At 34.1% G+C, this 13,553-nt stretch overlaps 1 protein-coding gene across 1 annotated transcript; it reads left to right on the top strand.

Annotated features, from left to right (window-relative positions):
- Positions 1–280: 280 nt before the first annotated feature.
- On the top strand, positions 281–1,789 carry LOC119191516. Its single transcript, XM_037445403.1, has one exon. It carries the CDS (start codon positions 281–283, stop codon positions 1,787–1,789), a length of 1,509 nt encoding a protein of 502 aa, XP_037301300.1.
- Positions 1,790–13,553: the final 11,764 nt, after the last annotated feature.

Genomic DNA, 13,553 nt, shown 5'->3' with positions numbered 1-13,553 from the left:
CAGAGCAAAGAAAAATGAATCTGATACAGTAAAGTCTCCAATAGTTTCGTGCTATGCGACTCGCAAGACCTTCAGGCCCAGACAAGTTTTATTAGCCACAGCGTTAGTGCATGCCGAGTCAGGATTAGGAAATCATTCAACACTAAGAGCTTTGGTTGATCAAGGGTCACAAGCTTGTTTTATAACGGAAGCAGCAGTTCAATTATTACGTCTAAAGAAAAAAACTGCAAATGGTATTATTACGGGTTTGGGAGGAGAACACTGTATGAAATCGAGATACATGGTTACAATCACAATAAGATCAAGAGTCGACATGAACTTTGAACTGCAAATTGAAGCCTACGTGTTGAAAAATATTACGTCATGTCTGCCTGAAAGGAAATTAGAGCCATTTGATTGGATAGAAATAAATGGTTTATATTTGGCAGATCCGGAGTTCAACATTCCGAACAAAATTGATATGTTGTTTGGAGCCAATGTGTACAGCCACATACTAAAAGAAGGCATGAAGAGGGAGTCCAAAAGGAAACTTTTATTGCTCAAAAGTACGAAGCTCGGATGGATAATATCAGGCACTGTCAATGAGAGGTCAAGCGAAGATAAAGAAAATTCGAACGTTATTTCAGTATTGCATACTAGAGCAGAAGAAGACATTTTAAAGAAATTTTGGGAATTAGAGGAACAATTACCAAGATCAACATGGTCAGAAGAAGAACAAGCCTGTGAAGAGATTTTCAAAAGGACAACAAATAGAACACCGGAAGGGCGATATATTGTAAATTTACCCTTCCGAGAAGATTTTGCCCAATGTCAAAACAATGGATCATTGGAGATAGCAATAGCTAAGTTCAAATCATTGGAAAAAAGACTCTCGAAAGACTTGGAACTCAAGGCCAGTTATAAGGAAGTGATTAACGAATATTTACAACTAGGGCACATGCGAACAGTTGAAGAAAAGGACGAAAAGGCACACGAAGCAGTATATTTACCCCATCATGCTGTTGTACGAATGGATAAATCAACCTCAAAGGTTCGAGTAGTATTTAATGCTTCCAGCAAGAATAAGCGAGGGGTTTCATTAAACGATTGTTTAATGGTAGGTCCTAAATTGCAGCCAGATTTAAGACATTTAGTTTTTCGATGGAGAATCTATCCAATTGTTATGGTGGCGGACATTGTCAAAATGTATCGTCAAGTTCGGATAGCAGAACAAGATGCTAAATTTCAACGCATTGTGTGGCGCGATAATCCTGAAGATAAAATTAAGGAATTTGAATTAATGACAGTCACATTTGGTACCGCTTCAGCACCTTACTTAGCGGTTAGGGCATTACAACAATTAAGTGATGATGAAGCAAAGGATTACCCAATAGCCGCACCACAAGTAAAAGAATCATTCTACATGGATGACTTAATGACTGGATGTTTTGACACTAAGGAAGGAGCCTCACTTTATAAAGAGATGAACGATTTACTTTTAAGAGGTGGATTTCAGCTACAAAAATGGAACAGTAACAATGAAGAATTATTGTCATACTTCCTAACACAAAGTAATAAACAAGAGTTATATGGGCAGAAAGACAATATAGAAAAGAACACAGAAAAGTTCAGTAAAGAAATTAAAATAGACGACATTACGAAAATATTAGGTCTTACATGGGACCGTTGCGAAGATAATTTTAGATATTCTGTGAATTTACCCAAGAAGAGTGAACCAGAAACAAAAGGTCAATTATGTCTACAATCGCCCGGTTATATGACCCACTGGGATGGATTGCACCGAGTGTGATAGTTGCAAAAATCTTTATTCAAAAGTTATGGTTGGCAGGTGTCGATTGGGACGAACCCATTTCAGCAGATTTAAAAGAAAGTTGGGACGATTATCGAAGTCAGTTACCAAAATTATCTGAAGTTCGTATTCCACGATGGTTACATATAAAGAAAGATACTGCTGACATAGAACTCCATGGATTTTGTGACGCATCAAAATTAGCGTATGCTGCTGTGATTTATGTAAGAATAGTAGATGATGATGGCAAGATACATGTCTCATTGTTAACATCCAGAACAAGAGTTGCGCCGATCAAGCAAGTTAGCATTCCACGCTTAGAGCTATGTGGTGCAGTACTGCTAGCAAAATTGTTAGCCGAAGCAGCTGAAATACTAAGAATAAAGAAGAATAAGATAAGGGCATGGACTGATTCAACAGTAGTTCTTGCATGGCTAAGTAGCCACCCCAGTAGATGGAAGACCTTCGTAGCAAATCGAGTCTCCGAGATATTAACAACACTAGACTCGTCTCAATGGTATCATGTGTCATCCAAAGAAAATCCTGCAGATTGTGCTTCAAGAGGAGTTCAACCGGCCTCGTTACCAGAGAATACGCTTTGGTTTTCAGGTCCTTCATTTCTTAAAGAAAAGATGATAATATACAAAAGACCAAACGATCTAAAAGTTGATCTGGAAGAAGCTATAAAGGTACATCTTAATAAAACTGAAGATGATAGCATTATACAACGATATTCATCATTACAGAGGTTGATACGAGTCATAGCATACTGTCGACGGTTTTATAAAAGAAAAGAATACAATAAATTAGACTTAAGCAAAACCGAGATAGACGAAGCGTTATTGTGTTGCATACAAAAAGTTCAGAAGCAGGAATTTTGGGAAGAATATACGCAACTGCAAAAGAACAATAAAGAGTTCAAAGTTAAAAGGAAGCAAGATAAGTGCATTAAGTCCCTATTGAGTCAATTCACTTAGTAGATGGCAGTTACTTAAAAAAATGTATCAAAGCTTTTGGCGACGTTGGAGTAATGAATATTTAACAAATCTCTTACACAGATATAAATGGACTAACAAAGTCCCAGAACCAAACATAGGAGATATAGTACTAATTAAGGAAGACGACTTACCACCTAGTCGATGGTTGTTAGGTCGAATACTAGAAAAACACCCAGGGCAATATCAAATTACTCGTGTGGTTACATTACGCACCAAGTCGTCAATCATCAAACGACCTACGTCCAAACTATGTATTTTACCTGCTAATGAGTGACTGTTATTACTAAGTTAGAATTATTTGTAATTAGATAATAAGTATTAGTTAAGGTTTTCTGTATTTGTTACCAAATCAATGCTAATTTAGTTGTCATTAAGTTAAGTTTATTTAGGATATTGTCACATTTGTTTATATTCGCTCATTGATAAGTACAAATGTAATGTAGTACATTTATATTGACATGGTGGGCGGAGTCCAACATTTGAATTGTGAAGACCATTTCGTCACTAAATGGTCTTGGTGGGCGGCATGTTCAAAGATCAATTAATAAAATAGACAATTTAATCCATCGAAAACTAAAAGATGGCGTTGTAATAAGTAATGACGTACGGTAGTTATAAATTAGGGCAATAGATGGCGCTGTACAATTTCTTTAATTTTGTACATCGCGATGTCAAGATTCTCCGACCCATATGTATAAGGGTTGGGGAATCATGCCTCGTCAGTTCGGGAATCCAAAGCAACCATGTAAATCAGAGCGAGTAGTGAAGGAAGAACAGTGCGTATAAGTGCATCAGAGCGAGTAAGGTATAGAGGTAAACAAGTGCAACTTCTTAGAAATTATAAACTGTAGACTGTAGTGTTACTAGTGCTAATAATAAATATTGGTTTTATGTGAAAGAGTGTCTTTATTGTGTGAACCCGGACTCTTAGCACACACACTACACCAGAGCACCCCCAAACACTTATATATTTCGTTAGGTATCTTTATTTATACACTAGATAAAACATCTGTATGTTAGGAAATTTGGTTCTGTTCTGTTGTGTTCTTGTTCTGTTGGTTTAGGAAATTAATAATATAAGTAAACTGCAGCAATTACTTGAGAGTGCAATTTCTGTTTCTTGTAAGTGTTCATAGTATTTCATTACAGTAATTGTAGGAATTTTGTTGTATAACAAGTTATTATGAAATATTCTATTGTTGCCTAAATTTGTGTAGAAGATTTTGTTGTAATAATGAAAACTATCTTGATATTTAAAATGTGAATATAATAAAATATACATTATTTACATAGGAAAATATCTATTTATTATAATTGAGGTCATCCTGCTTGTGAGACACTTGCAGGTACTGATAATTGTACAGGTTCTTCTCACATATGATGGTCATTTATAATAGTTTCCTCCATTGGAACACTGTAACATAAAATACTGCATTACCTACAGTTACTTAACAATAGTAATATAATGTGAAGTTGTACCAGTGGTAAAATAATATAGTCAAACAACTATTTGAAACAGTGTATAACCATATATCCATTATTGTTATGTCCATCAGTATACAATCAGTGTAAATGAAGTTTTTAATAAAGAAATAAAGCAAGATATTGTTTGTTCATATTGTTAAGTTGCATAGTAATAGTATCTTCTCCGATACCTGGCATTCACATTAAGAGTTTTGGTGTTTGAATCCATAATGTGACATTTGTTTGGTAACATATAGGTACTAGTTTTGCAAAACATTATGGTAAAACAAGTTACTCATTTGTATTTGTAGTATTAAAATAAACAAAATTAAAACTGCAATTAATCTGATTAAATAGCTCTTATTACCTCATTAGTTGGCACACTAATTTCATTTTTATGAAAGGTAACACGCTATGTATTAATTGTGAAGATATTTCTCAAAGTACATTCATTTTTTATTTCTATTAACTCTAATAATTAATTAATAGTACATTACCAGTTGAACCTTGGTGTCGCAGGCATCTTTCCTCATTTTTTGATATTGTGCACTTTGTAGCTCATTTTGGAGGTAATATTTTTATATGGGTACAATCTAAGAGCCCTAACATACCTTGCACGTAAAATTCACGAGTCTCACCTAAAAAAAAAATGATTCCATTATCTATAAATCAAAATACTTCAATTGATATTAAACTCAGCTACTTATGTAATTAAGTATGTAATAAATATATTCAATTACCTTTAAACGGACGGCTATGCCTTTGGCTTGAGACTCCAAATCGGGAGCAAACTTTTCTTTAATATACAATGCCATTCGTTTTGTAGCAAAGGGATATCATAAATCAATTAAGTATAATATGTCTTCTTTCCACTTTACACGCCTCTCGTTTGTCGTATATCGATATTATTTTACTATAGTAAGATACCACCATCGCGTTTTAACGAATAAATTAAATTGATAATTTTCTCGGTTTATCTCTTCGTACAATATCAAAGAAGACAAATATCTCGTTTACATGTGTCAAAAAACGATAAAATTATTTGCTCATGTTAGGGTTTGTAGACAAAAATACCACAGATTAATAAAACATTAATTTTTCTCTACTTTTCTCGTGACAAGTCGAGAAAATGAGCGCGCATGTTAGTGTCGGTAGACATATAGAGATAAACGACAAAATCACGAGAAAAAGTGTCGACAAAATTTTGTCGTCGTGCGCATGCTAGGCCGGCTGGACATGTGTTTATCTCTTGGCTGATATGTTTATCTTATTATCGCGCCGCTATTCTAGCCGATGACATCGGGCGTTTCCGGAAGTATTCGGCTGCGCGGGCAGGCTGGCAGAAGAGAATATTCTATTCAATTCAATTCAATTTTTAAATTGTGGCTCCATCGTTGGCAGACGATGATTTTGCCAATGTCAAAGTTGAAAGTAGGAAAAGTTACGGTAAATTTTATGGGTCTAATATTATCTATGACTGTTGAGCGGTAAATAAAGCAATGACAATACAAAATAATCGAAAACACATTATATTATTATTACACATTAAACATATTATATTATTATTATTAATTAATATTCTATTATTATTCTCTTTGGTTGGACGTTGTCAAAAAAATGTCTAAAATTGTATTCTGTAATTATTTTGCTAATATAATGTTTACTGTAAAAAGAGCGTTTAACAATATATAGAGTGAGACAGGAAAATATTTTCTCTTATTTTTGTTATTTTTATGTACACTACATTATAATAATTTGTGATTATTAACTGAAAATAATCAATATTAAGTAACTAAAATAAAAATGTTGGCATTCTTTTTTTTTTACATTTGTTTTCGCCCGTTTGGGGGTTTAGTGGCGAAAAGGTAAAATATCACGTGCGATGATGTCGCACCTAATAAAAATATAAAATAGATATGTTCAATGTGTGTAAGTGCCGTTTATCTCTTGATATGAGAACAAAATCAACTATGTCTAAATCTGCTTCGCATTTATGAGTAAGGGTTTTTTTAATAAGTTGATCATATGTCGGAAGGAAACGAAAGATAACAGCATCATGACATACCTTGTAATGTTCTGTGTTATACGGACTGTTGTCTTCCAAGACAACATTCCTAGATGGCGGCAAATTTGTTATCGTGTCACGTCAGAGAGACCGCTCCTGTTAATTATAAATGAATCTATGACATTGCTGTCGCAATGCCAGTAAGTAGGCTACCAAGACTTATAGAACTGATACTGGATGGTTATCTTGTCAAGATTAGAATAATAATTTAGTACAAGTTCAATCTCGTGAATATAAGTTAGAGCCAAAGCTTTATATTAGTCCTAAGGGTGCTAAAAATAGTAAAAGGGTAACGCGACGTTCCAGATTTTGATTTGGTACAATAAGCAAGTGCATAAACAAATTCGTAATTGTTATAGAGCCTTTTCGGCATCATCTCTAAGTTATGTTACTAATATTAAAGCACAATTAAATCGGATCCTCCCCCACTCTACGAGGGAAGTACCGGGCGATTGCTAGTCGCCTCCAGCCGGATGAATCAAGGATCACCGCTTTGTGGTCATGCATTCACCTCCATACGAGATCGCTCAGAACACTAGACATCAGAGGTTGCGGCTGTAAGCTCCCAACCACACGGAATCTCTCCAGACGAGAACATACGGCGAGATATTCATTTAGGTAGGTTACAAGCCATAAGCCTTATTGGGCATGCTGTTAGGATTTCCACTAAGTTAAACTATGGAAGTCTTTGCTATCAGTCTGGAACGCCGCAGCGTCTCAAAGTGTAAATGTAAGTATAAACACCCTTCAAATTGGTTATAAGTAATTTCTCCATTTGAAGTATTAACACGCTCACCGCGGGTAGATGTCTAGATTACATGGTAAATTCTGTATACAGACAAATTAACGTAAGTAAATGATCATTCACCGTAAGACAAATAAATTATAATGTTATAAGTTATACGTGCTATATTCGGCGGTGTGTAAATCAAAGTTAAATAAAACCAACTCACGTGTGTGTGTAGAAAATGAAACAAAGTTAACTCACGTGTACGAATAGAAAGGTAACACAAAACCTACTCACCTTTATATGTTTAGATCTTTAGTTTAAACACAACTTTAAAAGTTCTACTTAAATGGCGCGCATTTGTACTTTCGGCCATATTGTAACTTTATAGTCAGGGAATGTTGGTACTACAGTAAACCACTCACTCACTCATGCAAGATAATATATTCTGTACGCGGTACTCTCAACAGAAAAGTGTGCAAAACTCACTTAACATACATAGATGATATAGTATTCTATTTATGGACAATATTCATAACATAATATACCTACTTATATTTGGTGAAAGATACAATATCTGCGTAAATATAGGCACATACTCACTTTGGTGTTGCCAGCCTTTCAATGATTTCGCGATCTTTCGCGACAACATTTATGTCACTTCCGTACCAGTCACCAATAAGGAAAATGCCCAGAAAATGGAAACTAAATATGGCCATGAATGGTTTCACATATGATAAATGTTTTATTTACATTGATATTCCAGAAGTCATTAAATACACCCGAGCTAAATTTATTGGATGTCGTTAAACGAGTAAGAATAGTTTTTTTGTTACTGAGGGCTTACGTGCGCCTCCGTAGAGTACCTTCTCGGTACACCTAAGCGCGATGTATTCCAGCGGGGCGCGGGGGTGAAACTCACGCCATCACATCACGCCACCGCTACGGGAACGCGCCAATGACTAAATATAAAGAGGACAGGCCTCAAAAGTTAGCTATATGAATAAGTTATATTTATGTTAGGGAAATCGACGCAGAATTGTCAATATATATGTCTATCTCTTTTACTCAAAGCTTATTTGGAACGCAACAAAAAAAGACAAAAATAATTGCTTTCTTCGAATATGGCACTATTTCGTTGACTTCAACACACTGGGAACGCCTTGCGGCAGAAAAGCCATTTATTGCAGCCCAGTCAGCAAGTACATGTAGTGTCAGACGATGTAAACAAATCTTCATAAATATTGAATTTAAAGTAATATAATCATATTCTCAATTGTTCAGTGTGTTTATTAGTGTATTTGATAAGTTTCGAAAATGACTCAGTGTTGTGTAAAAGGATGCAAATCGAATTCACGCAAGAAAGACCCCGAAATATCTTTTCATAGGTTAGTAACTGATTTTACCGAAAATTAGTAAATATCTTTGTATATTTACTTTTTGGATGTGTTTTTATCAATTAAAATTATATGTGGATCTTGCTTGATAAGCTTTGAACCCTTTTAGGCGTGATTTATATCCATTAAAATCATTATGTTTATTTACACACGAGCTTAGGGATGGGTAGATTTGTTTAGAAATTATTGATATCGATATTTTAACAGACGCCCGTTTATTAGTTACGGTTTTTGTCTTTAAGGCGATACCTCAAGGTCCATTTTCATACATTTTGTTTCGCCTTTAATCTGGGTAACTAAACAAGTATTGGCAAGTAAAGAATTTAAATTCACGTCTAGTTAGTGATTAGTTCTCGCAGTTGAAAGAAAAACGTAAAAATAATTAATAATCATGGATATTTCGGCCTTTAAAATTTAATATGACGTGAATTTAAATTCTTTACTTGCCAATACTTGTTTAGTTACCCAGATTAAAGCCGAAACAAAATGTATGAAAATGGACCTTGAGGTATCGCCTTAAAAGAATGTTAGAGCACACATCAATATTGTATTATCTAGAACGACAAACTAAGTGAAATTAGAATATTTTTTTAGATTACCAAAAAATTTAAAACCCAAGGCAAAATGAATTGAGAATATTGGGCGACGTGATTGGAATCCTACACCAAATACATATATTCGTTCTTTACACTTGGAGAAGAAATGCTTAAAACACACGTTTAATTAACGCGAGTAAAAGATAACTGTTTTCCAACAATATTCCCGATAAGTAAAATAGTACCTAATGATTATTATACTTCACCTAATAGTAATATTACTTTAATATATTGTTATGAATAAAATTAGAATTGTTACATAAAAGAATAGATAAATATAAAAAGAAACAACATAAAGATGAAATGTAAGATATATTTTACAATTGGCGGTCTTATGTTTCGAGCAACCTTTGCATGCACGGAAATAGATACATAATCATATTGTTGTTATTGCAAATAATTATTATAATTGATTATCTTAACCACCATCTTTACGCCCATTGATTTTAGTTTGCTGAAACATAGTTATGTTTCTCGATCAAAGAGCATAATAATAAAATAAAATAAAACCAACCAAATAATTGCTGACTACGCTATCTTATTCCATTTATCATGTATTAAGTAAATATCTTAATCTGTAACTTACATTTTTAGCAAGGAATAGTGCAACATACAAATATAGATCAAACACAACTGGTTGTTTGTCACAACAGGTACTGCTTTCTTTAACAATTGTTACTTCTAAATCAGTTTCAGTTTGTTTGTTTATATTATGGTTTGTTATATTTATATTATGGTAGAACCTAACCCTTTTCGTATTTGATCTTTTGGGCTTGTTAGTCTCTCTTTTAATTCTTCGATGTCGATACAAAATGTTCGGTACTAGCATATCACTATTGTAAGGGGCGGAGTCGGCGCCATTTTATGCATTAAATGTGCCGCATGTCACGTGACCATATCACTCATCCTCTATACTCTTTAATCATTGGAACGCGCACTCCCCCTCCGCGCACGTACCGCGGGATGCCCGGCGGGCCGCCAGCAGTGTTGCCAGAAGTTTAAATTTATTACATTTTTCGTTACTTTTTACACCCTCGCGTAACATCTAAGTAATTTTTATATTTAAGGCAATTTTCGTAACTTTTGAGAACAACGAGATTTGTAATACAATTTTTTATTGTAAACAGTTTACGAACGCATTTCTATTCAACGCATCCAAATTAAACGCACCTAAAACACTTCATATCACACTTAGAGATGGCTCGCCATGACAAAATGAAACGAATCTTGCATATATTAAAACTTGATTTTGCTTGTGTGTGCGCGCGCACATTTCCTACTTCGCGAGTCCCCGCGGTTTCGTAGCTACAGAAATGCTTGCCCAAAAACGCGTAAATTAAAAAAAAAAACAATAATGTAACTTTTGCAGCAAAAATGTAACATTTCAGGAAACGAAATGTAACTTACGACTTAAGGGCCCTGGCAACATTGGCCGCCAGTCCGAGCCACGCTACGGTACGGGAAGGGATTGTTTCGGAAACGACTTGATCTTTTTACTTTAAGCTGGCCAATTATTTTAAGTTCTATTTGTAAAGTGCCCTTGATTGTTCTACCGATTGACTTTTAAATAAATAGTTAAACCATAGTAAGTGACTGCTATTTATCCCGCCGAAAACATTTTCACATATTGCAGTATTAGTTATTACGGTAGAAGATAGCTGTGATTCTTTACTTATAGTAAACTTCAGCATGCATCATAACTTACAGTATAACCGAATTACATATCATGAAATACACATCGGCGTTGTAAAGGAGAACCAATGTGGAAAAAAAATCAATGGAAGTTCATCAACATTTATAGATATTAAATAAATTAAGAATTTTAAAGGTTATTATTGTGTTACTTATGTTGTGTTATAATTATTCATGTATATACACTTAACATAAACACAACAATTAAACACTAATACTAATAATATACAATTTTATTAAGAAATAAATACTTAAGGTAATATCATTTTGCATAAGCTTGTCTTTGAAAGTGATCCAGCAATAGACTTGAATATAGACATGGTATTGCTAAAGATATCGATGTCTTCCGAAACAGTCGCTATGTCATTATATTCTGTGATCAAACTGACAAGTGACGAATGTTTTCCTAAATTGGTTCGATAGCGAGGAGCTTTGAGTATTTGGGTTGGGTGACGGGGATTCTGCGGGGATATTGATATTTATCTTATAAAGCAGGTCGGGCAGATGATGTGGCTATTGAGAAATTTATAGAGGAATTTTAGGTCTGCGATGGTACGAGTTTGTAAAGCAACCCCAAAGTGTTCAAGTCCTTTTTTGTATGATCTGACTGATCTTACGATGATTTTTTGGAAGGATAGGCGTTGAAAGTCTTTTGTACTCTGTCTCTATTCTCATAATATGGATTTGGTAAGTCGGGTTCCAAACGATGCTGCAATATTCAAGCCTGTTCCATACAAAACTGTTGTAGTACAATATAATGATCGTTGTATAGTATAGTATCGTATCAGGGTATTTAAATTCCTTTGACTTCTTTTAATTCACTGTCTAGTTGAATATCCAAGTCTCGAATGGTATTTTTTTTTGCTTTGAATGACGAGACGAGCTTGCTGTTCGACTGGTACGCGAGACGACCGCCCATAAATAGCAGAAACACCATCCAACACCGTGAATTACAAAGTATTGTTTGGTATTGCGCTCGCCATTCTGTGACAATGAGATTTTAAGTCTTATGATGTCCAGTAGTTACACTGGCTACAATGTCCTTCAAATCGGAACACAACAGTGACTTCATATTGAGGCTTGGCCACAGAAGTAAACATTGCGGTGGTACCTACCCTCTACTCAGCGGACATATGAGAGACCTATCTACCAGTGATTACTTCAGTGAGACTATTTCACTGAATGCAATAGGTGCTTCGAATTATTTTCCGCTTTCGGAGAAATTTACTATGGTGGCATTTATTACAATTAAAAACATTTTGTTTTCTGCACACCATTGGCTCAGGTTATCTACATCTTTTGTAAAATTTCATCTCTGATTCCGTACGTATTGCCGTATGAACTTCAAGTCATCAGCAAACACGTAAGGCTTACAATATTTAAATATATTGAATATATCGTTTATAAATACGTTAAATAATAAAAATTAAGTAAATCCAGAAAAAAATGGTTTTCTAAAAATAACAGATATTGTATTTGCGACATATTGTTTTCGGTGATAGTATTGAGCTTGATCCATGCAAAATTAACGTTGTTCGAAAAAAATACGAAAAAACTTGAAACAGTTACAAATTAAAAAGCACTTGTTCTCGGTCTAAGTAAGTATAATATGAAATTATGAAAAATAAAAATGTTGATATAATAGTACACAAAAATCGTATGAAAATTGTATTAAGTATCCTAAGTGTTAATCTGTATTAATGTATGTACTATAAAGAATATTGTACTTAACAATTATAAATTATAATATAATTATTATGAAATAATACCTATGTAATCATAAAACGAGGTAAAAAATAAGTTATCCGATATTACTTTTTTATTTTTGGATTATGGTGTGATTTCCCTCTACACACAATAGTGTGTAATCTTTGAATTGTTCGTTGTATTTATTATTTAAGCATTTGACTAAAGTAAAATATTCAGTATATACTCAGCATTCGTATAGTTATTCATCTCATCTTCCACCTTCCAATGAGTATATTAACAATAATATTATATAACACTACCCAACCGTCGACTCGCCACGTGCGGATTGCGAGCACTAGGGATTGCCGATTGCAATCCGCCACGATTATTAATCTGTCCGGATTTGGTGGTATTTCTGTCGATCCGGTCGGATTGGTATCACACTATTTTAAATATTTATTCCAGTATCTACAATTAATTTATAAGATGATTACGTAACTGTGCAAAGTTCGTAAACCAAATTTACATTTTCTATTAAATCAACTTTATATAAATCCATTCATTATTAAATTAATGGAAGGTTTACGAACTCAGTAATACTTCAAAATTGATAACTGGGTAAAATATGGGTAATTGTTATGTTTTATGTTACTAACTAGGTGTTGCTTGCAATCCAACGACTTGGAACACTTACTTGCGATAAAAATACTAGTCTACTGTCTATATTATGCTATATCGGAGCAAGGTCTAACAGAGTGTCATTCATCCAAACTGCTCAGTTTAGCGTGTTTTTCGTTTAATTTACTTACTTTACTTAAAAAACATCTTCAACGGAAACCTTTGAAACCCTATACCTAATAGCACTTGGTATAATGTATCTGCCTGCCAGTAAAAGGATTGTCATTATATATCATCAGAACTTATTGACATTTGTCAGAAAGCTTTTCGAAAACTAGGAGTTATTTTGAGACTCATATGGAATACTCATGAAACAAAATATACTCACGGTAGAAAAAATACATAATAAAGTCACTCGCTTTCTATATCATAAGCAATATGGTGAATACCCTTATTACCATTCGATGTACATACCCAAGCCTGTTCGTGATAGGTATGGTTGGTTACAGCAGGACGGA

The sequence above is a fragment of the Manduca sexta genome, unplaced genomic scaffold (genome assembly GCF_014839805.1).
Source record: "Manduca sexta isolate Smith_Timp_Sample1 unplaced genomic scaffold, JHU_Msex_v1.0 HiC_scaffold_160, whole genome shotgun sequence".
Classification (NCBI taxonomy): Eukaryota; Metazoa; Arthropoda; class Insecta; order Lepidoptera; family Sphingidae; genus Manduca; species Manduca sexta.
The sequence above is the reverse complement of the archived record's forward strand: the minus strand, read 5'-3'. Positions and strand labels throughout refer to the sequence as shown.

Bases quoted from the DNA above. Each gene is read 5' to 3' on its own strand.
- LOC119191516 (XM_037445403.1), top strand. From the start codon at position 281: ATGGTTACAATCACAATAAGATCAAGAGTCGACATGAACTTTGAACTG.